The 21,584-nt window shown below is 39.7% G+C and overlaps 1 protein-coding gene across 1 annotated transcript in view; it reads left to right on the top strand.

The window, feature by feature from the left end:
* Positions 1-19,174, top strand: part of LOC119904791 (PDZ domain-containing protein 2-like) — a gene marked incomplete at its 3' end in the record, with an annotated part of 35,380 nt that extends 16,206 nt beyond the window's left edge. The window contains exons 2-4 of the mRNA XM_038721472.1: positions 1,380-1,614; positions 4,112-4,590; positions 18,679-19,174. Coding sequence (XP_038577400.1) covers positions 1,495-1,614; positions 4,112-4,590; positions 18,679-19,174 — 1,095 coding nt within the window. The remainder of the gene's footprint in view (positions 1-1,379; positions 1,615-4,111; positions 4,591-18,678) is intronic.
* Positions 19,175-21,584: the final 2,410 nt, after the last annotated feature.

Raw genomic sequence — 21,584 nt, 5'->3', positions numbered from 1 at the left:
GATCCGTGACGAGCCCTCCCGTTCACACAGTTAGTGATTCAGCAGCTCTGACTACAGGTTCCGCCGGTAAGAGGGGTTTGCCGCAATGTGCTTGTTGTGGGTTGTTGGATGTATTTTACAAGAAAAACACAGAGAGGAGCACAGTAGTTGTATATTTCTGTGTGTCGCCTGTAGAAGTAACGTTAGCCACCGACTAACACTGTGCCGACAGCTAACGTTGCTTCTGCACTCAGATAAACAAAGGTGTTCTGTTGACTTCGTTCTTGCTGTTTAAGGGAGAAAAGTTTCACGGGCGTCGCGAGGTATTGTATTTCTTATGTAATTTGACTAAAAACCTTTCACTTGAACTAGGATTATTACAGTAACTTAATAAAAAACGTAGTGTGCGAATTATAGCCTACTTATCAGCCCTTTTTAAAACAACCATTTAAATCAGAACAGTATTTGAATAGATTTAATAACAAACCTTTTATATGAACTAAATAACTGGAAATACATGTAATAATGTCAGTGTCAATATAAAATAAATAATGTTCCTGACATCTTTTTAGATTTATGATTAGATATATAGTCAATCAAAATCTAAATATATCTCAGATTTACAATGCAATATAGAAAATCATCACAATATTGTCTGTATGTCAAGTTATGTCAGCCCACTGTGTTTTAAAAGCTAGATCTGGGTTTTCCCTGTTTTCTTTTTCAAAACTGTGTCACAGCATTTGTTGATGTATCGATACAGAAGCATCTGTATATGCATATAATCAAGGAATACATAACAATATATTTCTGTATCGATATTTTGATAACAGCACTATTTAAATCCTTGTTCCATGTGCCCCTTTAATACTTTGAGCACCTGCCCTTCCAAAGGTCTCTGCATGGCCGTGCCCAAATGTTTAGACAATTGCTCATAAAAATGGACTATATAGTTAAGTCTCTAACCAATAGCTTGTTAAAATTCAGTTAAAAAGTTATTTAAAAATTGTGAGTGGAACCCGAAAGTATATGAATTATTTCAACCTCAACCTTAAATGATGTATTAGTAAACTGTGGCTCCCAGGTTCACTTTTATGTAGGTTAAATTTATATGCAGAAAATGAACTTAAATATTTCAAAAGAGATAAAAAGCAGCAAGGGTCCCTAGTCCACACACCTGATATCTGTTGGCTATTGCAAAAGTACAAAATACAAGTCCCCTGGTATAACTTAAATGGTTTAGATTTTTTTTTCACATTGCAGCTGTCAAGCTCAATTATTAACTAAAAAAGAGGAGGGACTGGCAAGGCAACAAAAATAACAATTGAGAGCATCTCTCTTTTATTTCTGTATCTTTTTATCAACTCCTACAATGTGATCTGTTATTGTGCTGTCATTAGGGTAATGGCCTGATGCTGCACACATTTCCTGCCAGTATTACCCCAGCCCAACTAACTGTTGGAATCATCAGAGTACCTGTTGGTGAGGGACCCCCAGTAGGTCCAGGATGCCAGGATGCCCATCACTCAGGACAACTCCCTCAGCATCCTTCCACTGCTGGAGGACTGGCATGGGGCTCAGAACACAAGACCACAGCAGGACCACAATCTGAATCAGGACAGTTCTGACTATAAGGTACTTCATCGCCTGCATATATATATATATATATAGAGTCCTGCAATAGTTACTACCTTACATATAATCTGCCACAATGACTACTTTCTACTATGTATCATATTCACATCTAGTTTATCCCTTTACCAGCACTAGGGCTGTGCGATATGACTAAAAATTTATATCCCTATATAGGTAATTTCATATCCCAATAACGATATGTATCCCGATATAGAACATTTTTTGTAAATTCAATGAAATATTATGATCATAATAATAATCATCATAAAGGTAAGATAAGCTATTCTGGCGAAATCTAACACCAGGACAAATAACGTTACCATAACATAGAATGAACAACAACCCAGCAAGTAATGTAACTAACGTTAGCTAGGTTGTGGGTTAGCAAGCTGTCGCTACTTGCTGCTGCAAAGTAAACATGAGCACAGAAGCTCCAGACAGCGATACATCTAGGCTTCCCACCTTCAATACAGAAAAATAAGGAACGCCTGCCGCAGTGGGGGCCACACACCTATTACCTATACCGATTGTGTGCCAGGGGCGGTATATCATAACTTAAAACATGTTTTCAGGAAAGTATTAAGATTGATACCAATGGACAATAATAAACATAGGCCAACAATGACAAAAATGATAGACCACAATAGGATGTGAACTGTATTTTATTAACTTATCAAATGAGACCTATTAAACTGCTTTTCCAGTCCTATATTGTAGTTCTGTAACTGCTGAATTGGCAGCGTTGCATGATTTAAAGTTCTACTGACTCTTCATGAAGGCCTTCATTTCAGCCTCTGTCTGAAACAAGCTGTAGATGCTCCTGTCTCTTTAAGCCCCCCCTTATTATTTGAAGCTTTTACCATGTTAAACATGAACATCCAACATTGTAACATTGTAGGTAAGTCATAAAATAAGGAAAAGCACAATAGATCTCCTTTAAATAAACATGTCCATAACTTATGAACTAAGCTAAAACAAATGCTTTGATATGATTCGATTGGAAAGACTTTTGCAAAGGATTTTCCATGAACATCATGAACATCAGTGGACCAGAAGTAGCAGGCCTTGTGTGTAGTATGGGAAAGTATTAGACCTACTAGGCATGTTAGGACTACCTCCTTTTATGTTTTCTTGTCAGAATTACACTACTCGTGCAGCACTGTGTAACTGTTTAGTCCCTTTCCCACTGCATAGTACCGCAAGTGGCAGCGGGTAAGCCTGCGGCAACCCGCGGGAGGAGCTCCCAGAGGGCCGGCCAGCCGCCCGCTCACAGAGCCCTCTGCTCCCACTGTCACACAGACCGCTGCAGCAACAATGGCAGAGCAGTGGTAGTAACTGTAATAGGGTGGTGTGAACACAGATTTTTGCAAAAATATTTGTCAGTGATTTCAGTAATACCATCCAAACAATGAAACCATACATAAATAACCTAATCTACAAACATTTCTAAATTAATTTATCACCATTTTTATGTTTGGTCAGTAAATATATTTGTGTATTTTTTTTTTCAGTTTTTATTTAGCCTATTATTCATTCTATAGTATTGAAGGATGCAATTCTATAGAATGGTTAAGCATAACACATAGTTGTTTATATTCTTCACAATAGATTTACGTTGAATAGGCAACAGATGTCTGGTGAATATCCAACAAAAAACTAATTTCACCACAGTGCAAAGCACCGTCCTCTCGTAAAGTGTTGAATTTGCGACGCAATGAAATAAACGATAGAGCATAATTTTAAATGATTGACGTTTTGCTATCGTCAAATGATATATATTGTCATATCACACAACCCTAACCAAAGCTACAAGAAACCATTTCCTAACCAGCACCTGGCTCTAAAACATGTTGTCTATGATACAGTGACACAGAGGAAACGCAGCTGTTGAATGCATGTAATACTACATGACTGTCAGAGGACCTGCAACTTCGAGTTTTTGCACTAACGTTACGCATTCGAAAGAGGAGCTAAATAACTTTGGCTGGAAGCCGTGTTAGATACTTGTTCAGCTTACGTTTATTTACAAGGGCAGTGAAAAACGGTAGTGTTAGCAAGTCAGGTCATAAATGTTTTCACGAGAGGAGAAGTGATGGGGGCTATATTTATTATTATTTAAATCATGAAATTGACGTGACAAATGACCAACTCACCATGAACACTAAGTGTGAGAGCTACCAGGAGCTACTCTTTGTTGTTTCTAAATGCTCCGTAGACTCCTGTCAGCCGATGCTTTGCTCTGTGGTGCTGCAGTGTTGTGAACACTTGCCGATTTATCTGCATGTAGCTTATATCAGCTGATCTGTACAACGAAGAATTAGCTGGGTTCTAATATAAATTAGTGATTTTTATATAAAGGGAAAATAACTTAAGGTTTAATAATGTTAAAAGAAACAACCTGTACTGAATAGGAAATGAAAGGTTAGTTGTTGAAGGATATTCATTGAATGCTTCAGCTTTACTCACAGATTGGTCACTCTTCTTCTATTTCCTCTAGCATGTGGATCAAGACTCCTACCAGAATGAGGAAGGGAGTAGTGTGTGCAGTAGCAACAGTGTCAACAGTGTTAATGTGGAGGACATGTCGCTGTGTCTGGCTGCCATCCAGAAGTTGGTGGAGTACATTAAGCTCAATTTTATTGAGGGTGACCCAGCTCCATCAGCCAGCCCATCCTCCGGCAGGGAGGGTTTAGATGTCGAGGTTCATGCTGTTTTCCTCAGTAAAAATGCGGGAGACAGCGCAGAGTTTGGCCTCAGCTTTGGGAACATCCCTATTTTTGGGGACCCTGACGGGAGAAAGAAGGGAGGCCCAAGGAGGAGGAGAGACCAGGGCCCCATCATGGATGTGGGCTGCATCTGGGTGACAGAGGTGAGGAAGAGGAGTCCAGCAGCCCGCTGTAGGGGGATCAAACTGAGAGACGAACTGCTTTCACTGAACGGGCAGCTGATGGTGGGAGTAGATGTCAGTGGAGCCAGGTAAGACTACTTTAATGAAAACTGAAACCATGAAATGATCATGAGAAGGGAAAAATTATGCAATGATGCGCTACATTTTATACTTTAAGCGCAATGCAAGAAGATGGTAAAACTTTTTCACATCAAAGCAACAATCCTGTAAATCCAAGTGCCATAAAGCGGTCCTGCTGTTTGCTGTGCAGCACATCCACTTTAATAGAACAATGACTCAAAACAACCACGGGTACTAAAGGGACTGTTTATTTTGAGAAAAATGTTGTACGGTTAAGGCAAAGGTATATTATTTTTAATATTTCCAGAGTTGTAATCGTAGCTGTTAAATTGTTAAGTCATTTTGAATGAAAAAAATGGTGCCCTCGTGATTTGTGAAGATCTGAGTTACAGTTCCCTCCAAAAGTATTGGAACGGTAAGGCACATTCCTTTGTTTTTGTTGTTCACTGAAGACATTTGGGTTTAAGATTAAAAGATGAGTATGAGACAAGAGTTCAGAATTTCAGCTTTTATTTCCTGGTATTCACATCAAGATGTGTTAAACAACTCAGGACTGTGTAGCATACCTCCTTTTGTAATACAAATTATGACTATTAATATTCAGAGATTATTAATTGGCCTTCCTTAGGCCGGTTGCACGGGTCCCCACGCTAGCTGGCAGATTCCTGGCTTTATGCTAGGGTGGTGTCTGCCTTTATGCTATTTTTCTGGGGGTTCTCTGTGTCTGAATGAAGAAAACACTCCAGTGGCGACTGTCCTCGGCCTCGCGGTTAGGCTCTGTTCTGATTTCCTTTGGGTTACTGCTGGCAAGACGGGCCCACATGGCTGGGTCCGAACTTTGGTGGGAGCAGTATAAGTTAACTCGACGGGATAAAGCTTTGAATTCAAAGTTGCGTGACTGAAACGGTCTGATAACTTAACAAACAAAACAAAGGAAAATATAAAGCAAGTAAGTTGCTGGAAATGAGGGAAAAGCCGAGGTCGAGGTCAAACGCTTATACCTTTCTTGGTTTTAAGCATTTGATAAGAAGGAAACTATTAAGTTATTGTCAGTAGTTAAACATTAAAATGGTTAGCATTTCATAGGAATCACATCAGATGAAAGGAACTTAACTATACTTAAAGATGTAAAATGTAAATGCTCTGTATTTGTATAGCGCCTTTCTAGTCTTTTTTGACCACTCAAAGCGCTTTTACACTACATCTGCATTCACCCATACACTGAGCCTAAGTGCTCAAACAGAAAGTAACATTCATACACTGGCAGAACAGCCGCCAGGGGCAATTCGGGGTTCAGTATCTTGCCCAAGGACACTTCGACATGCAGCCTGGGGGAACCGGGATTGAACAGCGACCTTCTCATTAACAGCCAACCCACTCTACCTCCTGAGCCACAGCCGCCCCAAGATAATATTGGCTGTTAAACATTCTTACTTAAATATATATAAGCAAGTTATACAAACATGGCATCATATTATGAACAATAAAACGGTAAGATTAAACAGCAGAAGACGCAAGAAGATAGCAAATGATTATTTCTTTAAACAATCATTTGCTCAGGAGCTGGGGAAATTAATTATTTAACACAGGATAACATTTTGGTTATATAGCATTTCTAAGTATAAGAAGTCAGAAGGAGCTGGAAATAAAGCATTAGTTACAACATCACTTAAAAGAGCGTCACACTGCAAAATTAACTTATATGGATTCTTCTTTCCAGTAACAACAACACGGTAATATAACTACTCTAATGGAGTGGAGAGACCTGTTTAGTCACAGTAACAAAGATTATTTAATTAAACAAGGTAATGCAAGTTATGAGGGGACAGTATTCCTTTGTCCACAAAAAGGAATGTGGACTGTGTCCTTTCTCCGGAGTCTGGAGTTTCTCACCAATTCACATCTGGGTGTGAAGATGAGAATATCCTTTGATGTGAGGTAATTAAACAAAGAGGAAGATCAGTTGCCATGGTTACATGTGTGGAACCGAATCTTATCTCGGCTTCACCAAAGGTGGCAAGTTTTATGATCGAACTGCCCAAAACAGCACTTAGGGAAAGCAAACCTTTCACCCTCTCCTTTGGGGTTACTTCAGCTGTCTGTTGAGGGTTGATATCTCAACCCCCCTCCTCTTTCTCTCAGGGAGAGAAAAAGAATTTGGGATCTCCAAATTTATTTGATATAAAATGAGCAAATCCACACTGTCTGATCCACTACATAAGTTAACTCGACGGGATAAAGCTTTGAATTCAAAGTTGCGTGACTGAAACGGTCTGATAACTTAACAAACAAAACAAAGGAAAATATAAAGCAAGTAAGTTGCTGGAAATGAGGGAAAAGCCGAGGTCGCGGTCAAACGCTTATACCTTTCTTGGTTTTAAGCATTTGATAAGAAGGAAACTATTAAGTTATTGTCAGTAGTTAAACATTAAAATGGTTAGCATTTCATAGGAATCACATCAGATGAAAGGAACTTAACTATACTTAAAGATGTAAAATGTAAATGCTCTGTATTTGTATAGCGCCTTTCTAGTCTTTTTTGACCACTCAAAGCGCTTTTACACTACATCTGCATTCACCCATACACTGAGCCTAAGTGCTCAAACAGAAAGTAACATTCATACACTGGCAGAACAGCCGCCAGGGGCAATTCGGGGTTCAGTATCTTGCCCAAGGACACTTCGACATGCAGCCTGGGGGAACCGGGATTGAACAGCGACCTTCTCATTAACAGCCAACCCACTCTACCTCCTGAGCCACAGCCGCCCCAAGATAATATTGGCTGTTAAACATTCTTACTTAAATATATATAAGCAAGTTATACAAACATGGCATCATATTATGAACAATAAAACGGTAAGATTAAACAGCAGAAGACGCAAGAAGATAGCAAATGATTATTTCTTTAAACAATCATTTGCTCAGGAGCTGGGGAAATTAATTATTTAACACAGGATAACATTTTGGTTATATAGCATTTCTAAGTATAAGAAGTCAGAAGGAGCTGGAAATAAAGCATTAGTTACAACATCACTTAAAAGAGCGTCACACTGCAAAATTAACTTATATGGATTCTTCTTTCCAGTAACAACAACACGGTAATATAACTACTCTAATGGAGTGGAGAGACCTGTTTAGTCACAGTAACAAAGATTATTTAATTAAACAAGGTAATGCAAGTTATGAGGGGACAGTATTCCTTTGTCCACAAAAAGGAATGTGGACTGTGTCCTTTCTCCGGAGTCTGGAGTTTCTCACCAATTCACATCTGGGTGTGAAGATGAGAATATCCTTTGATGTGAGGTAATTAAACAAAGAGGAAGATCAGTTGCCATGGTTACATGTGTGGAACCGAATCTTATCTCGGCTTCACCAAAGGTGGCAAGTTTTATGATCGAACTGCCCAAAACAGCACTTAGGGAAAGCAAACCTTTCACCCTCTCCTTTGGGGTTACTTCAGCTGTCTGTTGAGGGTTGATATCTCAACCCCCTCCTCTTTCTCTCAGGGAGAGAAAAAGAATTTGGGATCTCCAAATTTATTTGATATAAAATGAGCAAATCCACACTGTCTGATCCACTACATAAGTTAACTCGACGGGATAAAGCTTTGAATTCAAAGTTGCGTGACTGAAACGGTCTGATAACTTAACAAACAAAACAAAGGAAAATATAAAGCAAGTAAGTTGCTGGAAATGAGGGAAAAGCCGAGGTCGCGGTCAAACGCTTATACCTTTCTTGGTTTTAAGCATTTGATAAGAAGGAAACTATTAAGTTATTGTCAGTAGTTAAACATTAAAATGGTTAGCATTTCATAGGAATCACATCAGATGAAAGGAACTTAACTATACTTAAAGATGTAAAATGTAAATGCTCTGTATTTGTATAGCGCCTTTCTAGTCTTTTTTGACCACTCAAAGCGCTTTTACACTACATCTGCATTCACCCATACACTGAGCCTAAGTGCTCAAACAGAAAGTAACATTCATACACTGGCAGAACAGCCGCCAGGGGCAATTCGGGGTTCAGTATCTTGCCCAAGGACACTTCGACATGCAGCCTGGGGGAACCGGGATTGAACAGCGACCTTCTCATTAACAGCCAACCCACTCTACCTCCTGAGCCACAGCCGCCCCAAGATAATATTGGCTGTTAAACATTCTTACTTAAATATATATAAGCAAGTTATACAAACATGGCATCATATTATGAACAATAAAACGGTAAGATTAAACAGCAGAAGACGCAAGAAGATAGCAAATGATTATTTCTTTAAACAATCATTTGCTCAGGAGCTGGGGAAATTAATTATTTAACACAGGATAACATTTTGGTTATATAGCATTTCTAAGTATAAGAAGTCAGAAGGAGCTGGAAATAAAGCATTAGTTACAACATCACTTAAAAGAGCGTCACACTGCAAAATTAACTTATATGGATTCTTACAACCGTTTGTATTAGACCACACCATTCTTAGGTGAGTATGGAACAAATAATAATCAAATAAAGTAAATAACATTTAATATTTGGTGGCATAACCCTTGCTTGCAATAACTGCCTCAAGCCTGCAACCCATCGACATCACCAAACTGTTGCATTCTTCATTTGTGATGCTATTCCAGGCTTTTACCGCAACTTCTTTCAGTTCTTGTTTGTTTTGGGGTGTTTCTCCCTTCAGTCTCCTCTTAAGGAGCTGAAATGCATGCTCTATTGGGTTAAGGTCAGGTGATTGACTTGGCCAGCCTAAGACCTTCCACTTTTTTCCCCTGATGAAGTCATTTGTTTTGTTGGCAGTGTGCTTTGGGTCACTGTCCTGCTGCATGATAAACTTCCTCCCGATTAGTTTCATTGCATTTTTCCGTAAAGTGGCAGACAAAATGTTTCTGTACACTTCTGAATTCATTCTGCTGCTACTATCATCAGTTACATCATCAATAAATATTAATGAGCCTGTTCCAGAAGCAGCCAAGCACACCCAAGCCATGACATTACCTCCACCATGGTTCACAGATTATGGAAGATTTATTTGGACTTTGACTACTATTTGTAACCCACAGAAGACAATCCACAAATGTGTACTATGATTTACAAATATTTCACTATTCACAAATGTGTGTTTTTACATTTGTGTTGCGTAAAATCATATCCACAAAAATACAGAGTGATACAGAAAACAGTTTTTACACATTTGCGGATTACTTCTTGTCAATTCGTGTGTCATGTTAAATTTCTGAGTTTCTTTTTACACATTTGTGGAATTCTGTCCAATGTGTACTGCGGAGATCTGTAAATAAACATATACACAAATATCTCCAGTGTTGGGCAGTAGCGTCGCTACAAGTAGCGCCGTTACTAGTTTAACTAAATTTCTCAGTAGCTTGGTGGAAGCGTCGCTACTTTCTGAATCAAATAGCTTTTCAGTAAGGAAGCTCTTTATTTACCGAGTAGCGCGGTAGCTTCCACACACGCTACATTTTCCCAAGCATTTCTGAAGGATCAGTAAGTGACGCCACCCCCACACACAGACCTGTATGTGCAGCTGGCGTATGGAAAAAGCGCTTCCGTGTGAGGGTGACATCACGTACCGATCCTTGGGCTGATGTCTGCGACTTTGCTACAGGGGAATAAAGACACACGCGATTGAGTTTACTTTATATTGTGATAGTTATTGTAACACCTCTTGTGAGAAGGATCAGGGTCCAGCCTGGACAGCTCTTCCTCTAGTGAGGAGGAAACTTTGATATGTAGTGGCAGAAACTTGTTTCCATTAGATGAGATGAGAGACCTCTCTCTCTCTTTCTCGGCCATTGCCATGAATGTTTAGGTTGTTTAGGTTGCAATGTCGCCAGAGCACAAATTCACATATAAACAATAAAAAATATAGAATTAATTAATAATGTGAAAATTAAGTTACTTTATACAAACAACAATGGTTCTCCGTTTGTTGCATGAGGAAATACATCACTAAGTAGGAGAGTTTCTGTGTGTCTGATTTAGCTCTCTCTTGCACACACACACTGTTTGGAGCAGGTTTTTAGTCTTCTATTGCTACTGTGGAATGAATGGAATGAAGTTAGTTCAATATAAACTAGGGCTATACTGTGTGTGTGTATAGACCTAACTATAAATTAAAGCTGCAAGCAGCGTTGGGCGGGCCCTCGCACTTGTAGCGCGTCCGCGTCTGAGCCGGCCGAGTTGCATATTCTGGAGCTCTGCCGGTGCGGCTGTGAATTTCCTACGCGGTTCCGACGCCGCATGAAGGTGCTATATGTCACTTCCTGTGTCCCCTATGTGGAGCTAAATAGCACTTGCCGCTATGAATATAAATCGGTATTGGTGTGTAGATGTCTGCGGGGTGGGAGAGTTATCAAGCACGTAAAGTTTGTTTCAGATGTGAGCATGTACAACAATAATGTACCCAAACAATAAAATAAATTCCTTTCATATTTCCCTGCCTTGTTGTTTATGTGTACATACAGAGGAAGAATGTGATAACAGCACACATTTCATCGTTACTGTGTGTTAGAGCATGGGAGAACAGTGGATACTTTTAATACAGCCCACACCCCTAATACTGTGTAACTATAACAAGTAGAGAACAGAAGAAAAAGATGTTCTTTCTTTACAACTGTCTGCATAGCTTATTCATATTGTGTAATGAATGAAAATAAATAGGCCTACTAGGCTCCTCTCTACTTTGACATTTAAGATTAGCTTGTTTGATCACCTTCATACACATGTGACATTACTGTACAACTTGAGAAAGGTGAGTTGTTTTCTGCTCCAGCCTGCCTAAAAGAAAAGCGTTTTTGGGATTAAATGGACTTTATTAGCTGCTGCAGTGGAGGATGAACTCAGAATAGACCCATTTCTCACCTTATTATTCTAAACCATGCAACGAAGAAGAAGAAATGCATAATAAATCCTGGGACAAAATCTGTCCACAAATACTGTACAGCATGTAGTCTAATGAACAAGACTTGTGTTATAGCTGACTTGGGCAGTGAAATGTTTAATTTTTTTAATTCATGTGGTCATAGTTGTCCACAACTCAAATCAGAATATAAGAAGAAATGTTTTATACCACCTCAAGAAGGCTTCCTATCAGAAAGGTAGGAAGGTATTTCAAATGTACAACTGCAGTCCTGAAATCTAAGTAAAGTAATTTTTGTGTTACTTTACTTTTAATAGTGAGTATAATCCAATCAATCTTATTTTCATACTGTATATCCGATGTGTAATTTGATAAATTGTGTTGTATGTTGTGCTCGCATCTCAGAGAAGACTCTGACTGCAACATGCATCTTTGTAAAGAGAGAAACGGACAGAAAAAGTCTCTAACTCTGCCTGTCAGCTCGCTCTGCTCCGTTAAAACTGAATTTACCATACAGAATTGAATACGAGTGCACTCCAGATTTAGCTGCAGCCAGCTGACCGTGTGCTTCTCCCTATACCGCAGTTCTGTGTCCATGCATGCAGCAAACTGAAAGCACTGTCTGTCGGAGCGTCTACGTGAAAAGAGAAGGAAGACATGGCTGGTAGTGTCTTCAGAGTTGTTAAACACCTCAGCGCACGGAAGGAAGCCATCTGACTGTGTGAGGGGCAAGATCGTTGATGTCTGCAGGCAGAGTAGGAGCTCTCCTGTCTGACTGGTCCACCAATAGCAGAGAGATGACCCCTTGAGACACAGCCCCTCCTCATTTGCATAATGAGGCAGAAATGCATACAAAAATTTAAAAAAGACAGGCAGAAATAAATACCATGGGTGAAAATAAATAAGGTAAATAAATACAAAGAAAGAATAAAACAGACAAAAATATTAAAACACACACATAAATAAATAATTAAAAAATTTGTAATAAATAAAGTTGAATAAACAAATAAGGTAATTATAACAAAGGTGAATAAGTAAAGGCACTAATTAAAATATAAACATTTATGTCTCCTTGTATAATTTAATTACTACCTACATTTATTTATTTACTTCATTTTTTTGTGTATTTAATTGGATGCTTATTTATTTATTGAGCATTTATTTATTTCTGTATTTATTTCTGACTGTGTCAGGATCGGTCCTCCATAGCGGGGTGGGAGAGTTATCAAGCATGTAAAGTTTGGTTCAGATGTGAGCATGTACACTGAAGTTACAACAACTTCCTGTGTCATGGCGAAGACTTGATCTTTGACGCCACGCCACGGACACACCTATTGACGAAAACTCGCAAATAGCACAACTTTTCATCTTCAATGCCTTTAGAAGGCACAGCACAAATTTGAAGTCGGTCGGACTAAATCCCTAGGAGGAGTTTGTTTAAGTACGAAGTGTGTAAATCATCCAAAATTTGACGTAAAATTCAAAATGGCCGACTTCCTGTTGGGTTTAGGCTATGGCTCCAAGAGACTTTTTTGTGCGTCTGGACAAGATACACGTACCACAGAAAATTCGTGCACGTAGGTGAAACGTGCGGCGGGGGCTGCTTCGTTAAAGGTCACTTTCTGTTGCCAGCAGGTGGCGCTATGACTGTGGGTGAATGTGGCATGTACATGTGTTCAGGGTGGGACTCTCATCCTACATGTACAGTTTGGTCCAGATGTCAGCATGTACACTGAAGTTACAACAACTTCCTGTTTCATGGCGAATCATCGACGCCACGGACACGCCCATTGACGAAAACTCGCAAATAGCACAACTTTTCATCTTCAATGCCTTTAGAAGGCACAGCAGAAATTTGACGTCGATCCGACTAAATCCCTAGGAGGAGTTCGTTAAAGTACGAAGTGTGTAAATCATCCAAAAATGGCCGTAAAATTCAAAATGGCCGACTTCCTGTTGACTTTAGGGTATGGGTTCTTGAGGCTTTTTTGTGCGTCTTGATATGATACATGTCCCCAGCAAATTTCGTGCATGTAGGTTGAACGTGAACGAGGGGCTAATTTTTTCCAATTTTCTAGGTGGCGCTAGCGAGTCATTTTGCCACGCCCATGTGCGAAACTTGTAGAATACGAAATTTTTCACCGGTTCTGACATGTTTGCAAATTTTGGTGAGTTTTCGAGTATGTTTAGTCCATGTCCATGTTGAGCCTACTTTGCAGAAAAAAGAAAAAGAAATAAATAAATAAAATATATATATATATAATCTTAGCAAATTCAATAGGGACCTCACACGGTCGTGCTCGGGCCCTAAATATAATCCGAGCAAATTCAATAGGGACCTCACACGGTCGTGCTCGGCCCTAATAATCCGAGCAAATTCAATAGGGACCTCGCACGGTCGTGCTCGGGCCCTAAATATTAAAAAATTAAAAGTAGCTTAGATGTAACTAAGCTACATTTGCCACGTTGCTGTAGCTTAGCATGCTACATTTCACTGGGGGGTCTCTTCTGTGTAGTGAAGCTTTAATGTAGAGTAGCTAGTAGCTTAGCTCACTACGTTTTCCAAGTAGCTTGCCCAACACTGAATATCTCACTACCCAAAACATGTATTTTTACATTTGTGTTGTGTAAAATCCATAGATTAAAAGGTAAAATCATATCCACAAAATTACTGTGTGATTTGCAAATACCCACAATTTAATCTGTACAAAGATATTTTTATTTCACATCCAAAGTGTTAGTTACGCATTTGTGGATTACTTCCTGTCAATTTGCAGGTCACGTGACATTTGTAACTTCACACACAGCAATTTACTGTGTACACCAGCACTTGTACATAAAAGTTTTTTTTCTATTTACAGATCTCAGCGGGACAGAGTGGACGAAATTCCACAAATGTGTAAAAACAGTTTTGTGTGTAGAAATGGATCCACAAATGCGGAAATAACACTTTGTACGACATAAAAAGAGCTTTATACAGATTAAATTGTGGGTATTTGCAAATCACACTGTATTTTTGTGGATATGATTTTACCTTTTATATATAGCAGTGTTTCCCATTAATTAACAAGACCATGGTGGCCCGCCATAGTCTAATTTTCTCCGTCATAGTTTCAAAATAATCTCATAATTACATTTCAGACCTCTAAAGTTGCGCCGTTATTCTGCCTTTTTGTAAGCTCACACGCACACTTTGGCATTCGACTCGAGACAACCACTTTTATTCTTAGTTAACGGCCTTTTTCAGAAGAAGAAGAATCAGAAGGAGCTTTATTGCCAAGTAGTGTTTTACACATATGAGGAATTTGCTGTGGTGATAAGGTGCTACATGTAGACAAACATACAGTCAACAACATAAATAAATGTAGAAATATATAAATATGAAATGGAAGAACAACGTTGCAGATATATACATGTGCGTTATTCTGGGTCTGTGCCGTGCAGAAGTAATGCAACGGAAGAGAATATTGTGTACATATAAATATATAAACTGACAACATAAAAATATACAACAACAAAGATCAACAATCAACAACAAATATGTGCGACATGCCAGGTCTGTGCCCGATACGAGATGAAACAGTATTTACATGTGCAGAGACATTTATATAATTTGCAAGGGGGGAGTGTCAGTAGGGGACCCGGGCCTTGTTAATGAGGCTAGTTGCAGACGGGAAAAAACTGTTTTTGTGGCGAGAGGTTTTGGTCCTGATGGACCGCAGCCTCCTGCCAGAGGGGAGAATCTGAAACAGTTTGGGTCCGGTGTGGGAGGGGTCAGCTGCAATCTTTCCTGCTCGCCTCAGAGTCCTCAAGGCGTACAGGTCCAGAAGAGAAGGAGCAGCCAATCACCTTCTCTGCAGAGTGAATGATACTGCCTGCCCTTGTCCCTGGTACTGAACCCTGCAGTTTTGGAGTTCACTTGCTGCCTAATAAATCCCACCCACTGACAGGTGCATTGATAACGAGATAATCTTCTAATAATTCACGTCACCTGTCAGTGGTCATAATGTTGGCTGATTGGCGTATAATTTAAATGCAGATTATTGTCTGTATTTCTGGTTTCTTCTTCTGCATAGAAAGCAGCTCTGTGGACCTGGTCCAAGCTAGAGCATTTCCAATGTGTGGAGGATTGCAGAGGGTTTAAAGAGCTTTTATAACTCCTACTGGTATAACATGATTTCCAGCTTTGTCTGACACATGATCCTGCACTGGTGCAAAGTTTTAAGTTACAAAAAAACCCCTATGATCTAAATGCAGTTAGTTTGTCCTTGTGAGTGATGGTACCTATCAAATAAGCAAACTCAGCACTCTGGGTTTAAATACAACACTCTGCAACTGGATATTGGACTTCCTCACAGACAGACCACAGTTAGTTCGGATGATATTTCTTGAGGAAGCTTAAGAAGGCCAAATTCCTGCGCCAAGTTCATGTCCACTTGTACAGAGGAGCAATAGAAAGCATCCTGACTGGAAACATCAGTAATATGGGATGTGCACGGCCCAGGACCGGAGGGCTCTGCAGCGGGTGATTAAACTTGCTCAGAAGATCATAGGTACCCATCTCCTGAGCATCAGTGATATCGGTGAGGTGAGGTGACCTGCAGAACCCAAAGGATACTAAAGGACAGTACCCACCCAGCCACAGCCTTTTCACCCTGCTGCATTCTGGAAAGAGATATAGAAGTTTCTGCTTCCACACCACCAGACTGCAGAGCAGCTTTTTCCCCCAAGCTATCAGACTCTTAAATTCTAATTCATCCTCAGCACTGCTCCATTGGTTATACATTATTTCTGTTTACCATACCAGGGATTATTTATTTTTAGGCCCCGAGCACGAAACATGCGAGGTCCCTATTGAAACTGAAGGAATTATTTTTAGGCCCCGAGCACGAAACATGCGAGGTCCCTATTGAAACTGAAGGAATTATTTTTAGGGCCCGAGCACGAACCGTGTGTACAAAAAAGCTTCTTGGAGCCATTGCCTAAACCCAACAGGAAGTCGACCATTTTGGATTTGGTCATTGTTGGCGATTTACACACTTTGTACTTTAACAAACTCCTCCTAGGGAATTAATCCAATCAACTTAAAATTTTCGCTGTGCAGTCTAAACCCATTGGCGATTAAAAGTTGTACAAACAGTTATTACTAGTCGACCAGTTTGCCCGTGGCGTGGCTTCAAAAATCGATGATTTGTCATAAAACAGGAAGTTGTTGTAACTTCAGTCTGCATGCTCACATCTGCACCAAATTTGGAATGTACTGTAAAGGTCCCACCCTGAACACAGCCACATGCAAATATTCACTCAAAGTCACAGCGCCACCTGCTGGCAGCAGGAAATGACACGTTCTGTGCTGTAATGTACTACTCCTAGCAGGTTGGAGTTTTCGTGGAACGGCGTGCCCGTGGCATGGCATCTAAAATCGATGATTCGCCATGAAACAGGAACTTGTTGTACCTTGACTGTACATGCTCAGATCTGCACCAAACTTACGTGCTCGAGTCAGTCACGCTGAGCACATCTACATGCCTATAGTCAGTTATAGTCATAGCGGCAAGTTCTATGTAGCGCCACAAAGGGGACACAGGAAGTGATGACTAACAAATTTATGCAGCGTGGCAAATTCACAGCAGAGGCAGAGCTCCATAATCTGCAACACGGCCTTGATGCGCTACATGTGCGAGGGCCCGCCCAACACTGCTTGCAGCTTTAATTATAATTGATTCTGTATGAATATATATTTTCTGTTATGTAGTAGAAGAGAGTTACAAAACTCAATTTCACTCTATAACTTGTTATATATTGTGACAATAAACCTACCTACCTACCTCATCCTCAGTATCTTTCAGCACAATGCACCATTAAAATGCAAGATACATGGTAAACATGATTAGCATACAGTAATAGCAGACTTCCCAGAATTCGTGGCTTTTGAGTTCTCCAGAACCATATTGAAACTTGCTGTGGAATACAATACTAACTATAATGAATACCACAAAGGTTGCAGCTATCAATTATTTTAGTAATCAGATATGAAATACTTTTGCTTTGCACCCCCGGTAACGTTACCTGGATCAGCTGTGTATCTCATATCATTGTATTACCCAAACTCTCGGACTAACCAGTCAGAGAACCATAATAACAAACACAAGTTTATACATTTACAGCTAAGAATTTTGCCTTACCTTTGCTACCCTTCATCTTAACTAGAAATCATAATTTCCGTTAAATGTTAATGTAATGTTACCATTTCCTTGTTTCGGGTCCGCTCTGTGGACGCGATGCATAGACTGGATGATTTCTGCTATGTTGCTGAAGCATTGTCGTTATGCTGTTGTGGTAGGCTAGTTCTGGTAGATACACTGTACATAGTTCTTCTTTTAGCTTGAAATGATCCCATACTGTGGACACTTTCTGTCTTTTTTTTCTGGCCTGTCTCATCTCTTCGTCCCTCACTGTTTTCTTCCTCCACTTTGCAGTCTGCCAATCTCGTTGTCTTCACTTGTCCACAGCGTAAGCACGTTGTGCAACAGTAATAACGCCAAACAATGTGCTGTATATACCTATATGAGTTAAACGAAGCATCAATGCAAATTTTTTGATGATAATGAATCATTTCAGCCCTAGTGTCCAAGTCAGCCCCTGCCCCCATAAACTTTTGAGTTAACAGATTCACTGGGAGTGGCATCTCATGTTGTCTGTGTTGTGGTACAAAGGTATTGTGTCAAATTAAATGGAAAGCGAGTCTGACTTAATGGTTGTTGAACCAGACGAACAATGTTTTATAACAGATATGGGTCTTCTTTGCAAGTCATTGATGATTTCAAGAGATGCTGCTGCAACTCTGTAGAGACCGCTTTGTACATAAATTCCTGGAGCAATCAAATTAACGATGCATACTCCACATCTGTACCTCCACATTCTGAACTACTGATGTAGGATTAAAAAAGCCACTCGCTCATGAACGGACATCGCTGGTTAAAGACAAATCCTACATGCACCCACAATACATTTGCCAGGGACACTTCACCAGCCTGTGGAATAATTATTGTTAATTATTATTATGGAATGTAAAACCTGTATAGTAGTACTTTAGTGCAAGAAGAGATTACCACCACCCATAGAGGTTGACATATGGTAGGTAGTAGTAAGGACTCTAGTTGTCCTTAGTTGATATAAACCTGGATGTAATAATCATCATTATACTGTCAATGCTTTTTCACAGTTACCTAGCTGACCAGTGCTGGAATGGAGGCTTTATCTACATGATCATGCTACGACGGGTCAAGCGAAAGGCTCCTCTCCCTCCCTGTGATGTAAATGGCAGTGTCAGTACCCCTATCAGCAATGATAGCTGCGAAGACCGGCAGCAGGGCAGAGCTGCCTCTGAGCCCTCTGAAGGCTTGGTCAACTGCAAACGCACGCGCAAGTTTGGTGTCATATCACGCTCGTCCTTTAACCGAGACAACAGGGGCAATACGGTCTCAGACCTTCAGAGCTGTCTTCCAGGAGATGACTCAAGTTCCATTGAGGGAAGCCCAGACACCTTTCCTCAGGTGAAGACTGGTCCCCAGCATCTACACAGTGGAGGCACTGCCACCCTGCCTGCCAGATTTCACAGTCAGCTGTCAGAAGGCAAAATGGATTCTTTCAGCAGTGAATCTTCAATCCAGGTAAGACACATACAGAGCTCTAATTTAATACGCAATTACAGGGGACAAGTGAGGGGTCATACTACTCACTCTCTCACTCACACCTTCATTCTGAAGACAAAGGATTTTATCCAGAATTGGGACAAAAGATTTCAAGCAAAGAAAATTAAATGCTGAATGCAAATTTTCATATTTATTTGTGTATTTTGTTAAATTTTCTATCTATTTCTTAATATCTTGAAATGTATATCTGGGATCTAGGGCAGAATGCTTCGATGCTTCGATGGGCGGAGCCTTATTCGACTGTCAATCTAACAGTTGCAGCTTTGCAGCAAAACAAGGATCGTACCATTTTAGCAATATGGTGGTGCTCAATGTCTGAACTACCAGTTTTCTCCCAATAAGTTAATATACAGCTGATTACAATATACATTTCAACGTTTAATGCTGTAAATAAATATGTTAAAAGAATAAACTTTCAATAAATGTTGTTTCAAAAAAAGTGCGTAAATAAATTCAAAATTGTAACCCTAACCCTGGATTGTAGGCGTGTGCGTGTGTGGTGACGTAGGAAGAGGAACACTTGCTGAAGAGACTGAGCCCCAGCTTCACTGGTGTTATGCCGAGTTGTCCGCACCTCGTGGGACTTGCGGATAATTTTACGGTGATGAACCACACAAACAATATTTTATCGGATTTAAATAGCCGGCTATTTGAAATAGACCCGCGAGGAACCGCGATATGCATGCAGTTGTCAGCAGCACGGCATGCACGCAAAACTCACACAAGACCAGTGAATGGCAGGCAGAGAGTCTTCAAAAAGCCTCAGTTTAGCTGGAAATTTACAGTGTAAGTTGAATGAATAGAGAGTTGCAGTACTGCAGCTTCTCAAGATTAAAGCGGAGCTACCGTGTGTAACCCCCTCCCGCATTCACCATCGCCCGCACAAAAACACACAAGATTCGACATATCAGTCGACTATAGGCAGGACTTGACGATTGATGAAAAGGATTTCTAATTCTGTTTGTGATAAAGTTAAACAATATGCATCCAGTCAAGATAAAGCATCAGCATATAAAACAGAAGTATCACTGGATCTTCAGAGTCAGTATTCATCCTCCTTGGGACACTGCATCTGAAGCGGACTGGGGATCTCATTTTTCAGCTATTGATATGAACAGTTTTTGCTTTAACTATGCATACTCTTATTTCTACGCACAGAATCTAATCGATCAGTTTAGTGTTTTGCTTGAGAAAGTGAGCACATTTACAACCACACCTGACTGACAAACCCTTAGCAGTACACAGGTACAATCACAGACAAAATGATTCCTAAATTACTTTCCAAGTTGTAGTAGGATATAGCTTTAAATGTGTTTAATTTGAAAACAAGGTAATTATTCTTTCAGAGTGAAATTTTGCCATTAATGCCTCTAGTTGTTTCTCTTGTCTCTAATCCAGAGGACCTAATGAATTTCAGCTGTTATCAATGTGCATTAACAATGAACCAATGTGTTCCCTATCAGATATTTTAATTGATTTAACTAAGCTGGTAAAAAGTCAAACAATTATGAATATAAATCGGTATTGGTGTGTAGATGTCTGCGGGGTGGGACAGTTCAAGGACGTAAAGTTTGTTTCAGATGTGAGCATGTACACTGAACAATAATGTACCCAAACAATAAAAAATTCCTTTTATATTTCCCTGCCTTGTTGTTTATGTGTACATACAGAGGAAGAATGTGAGAACAGCACACATTTCATCGTTACTGTGTGTTAGAGCATGGGAGAACACTGGATACTTTTAATACAGCCACACCCCTAATACTGTGTAACTATAACAAGTAGAGAACAGAAGAAAAAGATGTTCTTTCTTTACAACTGTCTGCATAGCTTATTCATATTGTGTAATGATGAAAATAAATAGGCCTACTAGGCTCCTCTCTACTTTGACATTTAAGATTAGCTTGTTTAATCCACCTCATACACATGTGACTTACTGTACAACTTGAGAAAGGTGAGTTGTTTTCTGCTCCAGCCTGCCTAAAAGAAAGCGTTTTGGGATAAATGGACTTTATTAGCTGCTGCAGTGCAGGATGAACTCAGAATAGGACCCATTTCTCACCTTATTATTCTAAATCATGCAACAAAGAAGAGAAATGCATAATAAATCCTGGGACAAAATCTGTCCAGCATGTAGTCTGATGAACAAGACTTGTGTTATAGCTGACTTGGGCAGTGAAATGTTAAATTTTTAAATTCATGTGGTCATAGTTGTCCACAACTCAAATCAGAATATAAGAAGAAATGTTTATTACCACCTCAAGAAGGCTTCCTATCAGAAAGGTAGGAAGGTATTTCAAATGTACAACTGCAGTACTTAAATCTAAGTAAAGTAATTTCCCTGACATTTTTGTGTTACTTTACTTTAAAGACCCATAAGAGGTTTATACTTCCTGTGAGTATAATCCAATCAATC

The sequence above is a fragment of the Micropterus salmoides genome, unplaced genomic scaffold (genome assembly GCF_014851395.1).
Source record: "Micropterus salmoides isolate LMB-PRFRI ecotype aquatic unplaced genomic scaffold, ASM1485139v1 Ms_hic_scaffold_1535, whole genome shotgun sequence".
Classification (NCBI taxonomy): Eukaryota; Metazoa; Chordata; class Actinopteri; order Centrarchiformes; family Centrarchidae; genus Micropterus; species Micropterus salmoides.
Note: the sequence above shows the minus strand (reverse complement) of the source record. Positions and strands in the feature narration are given on the sequence as shown.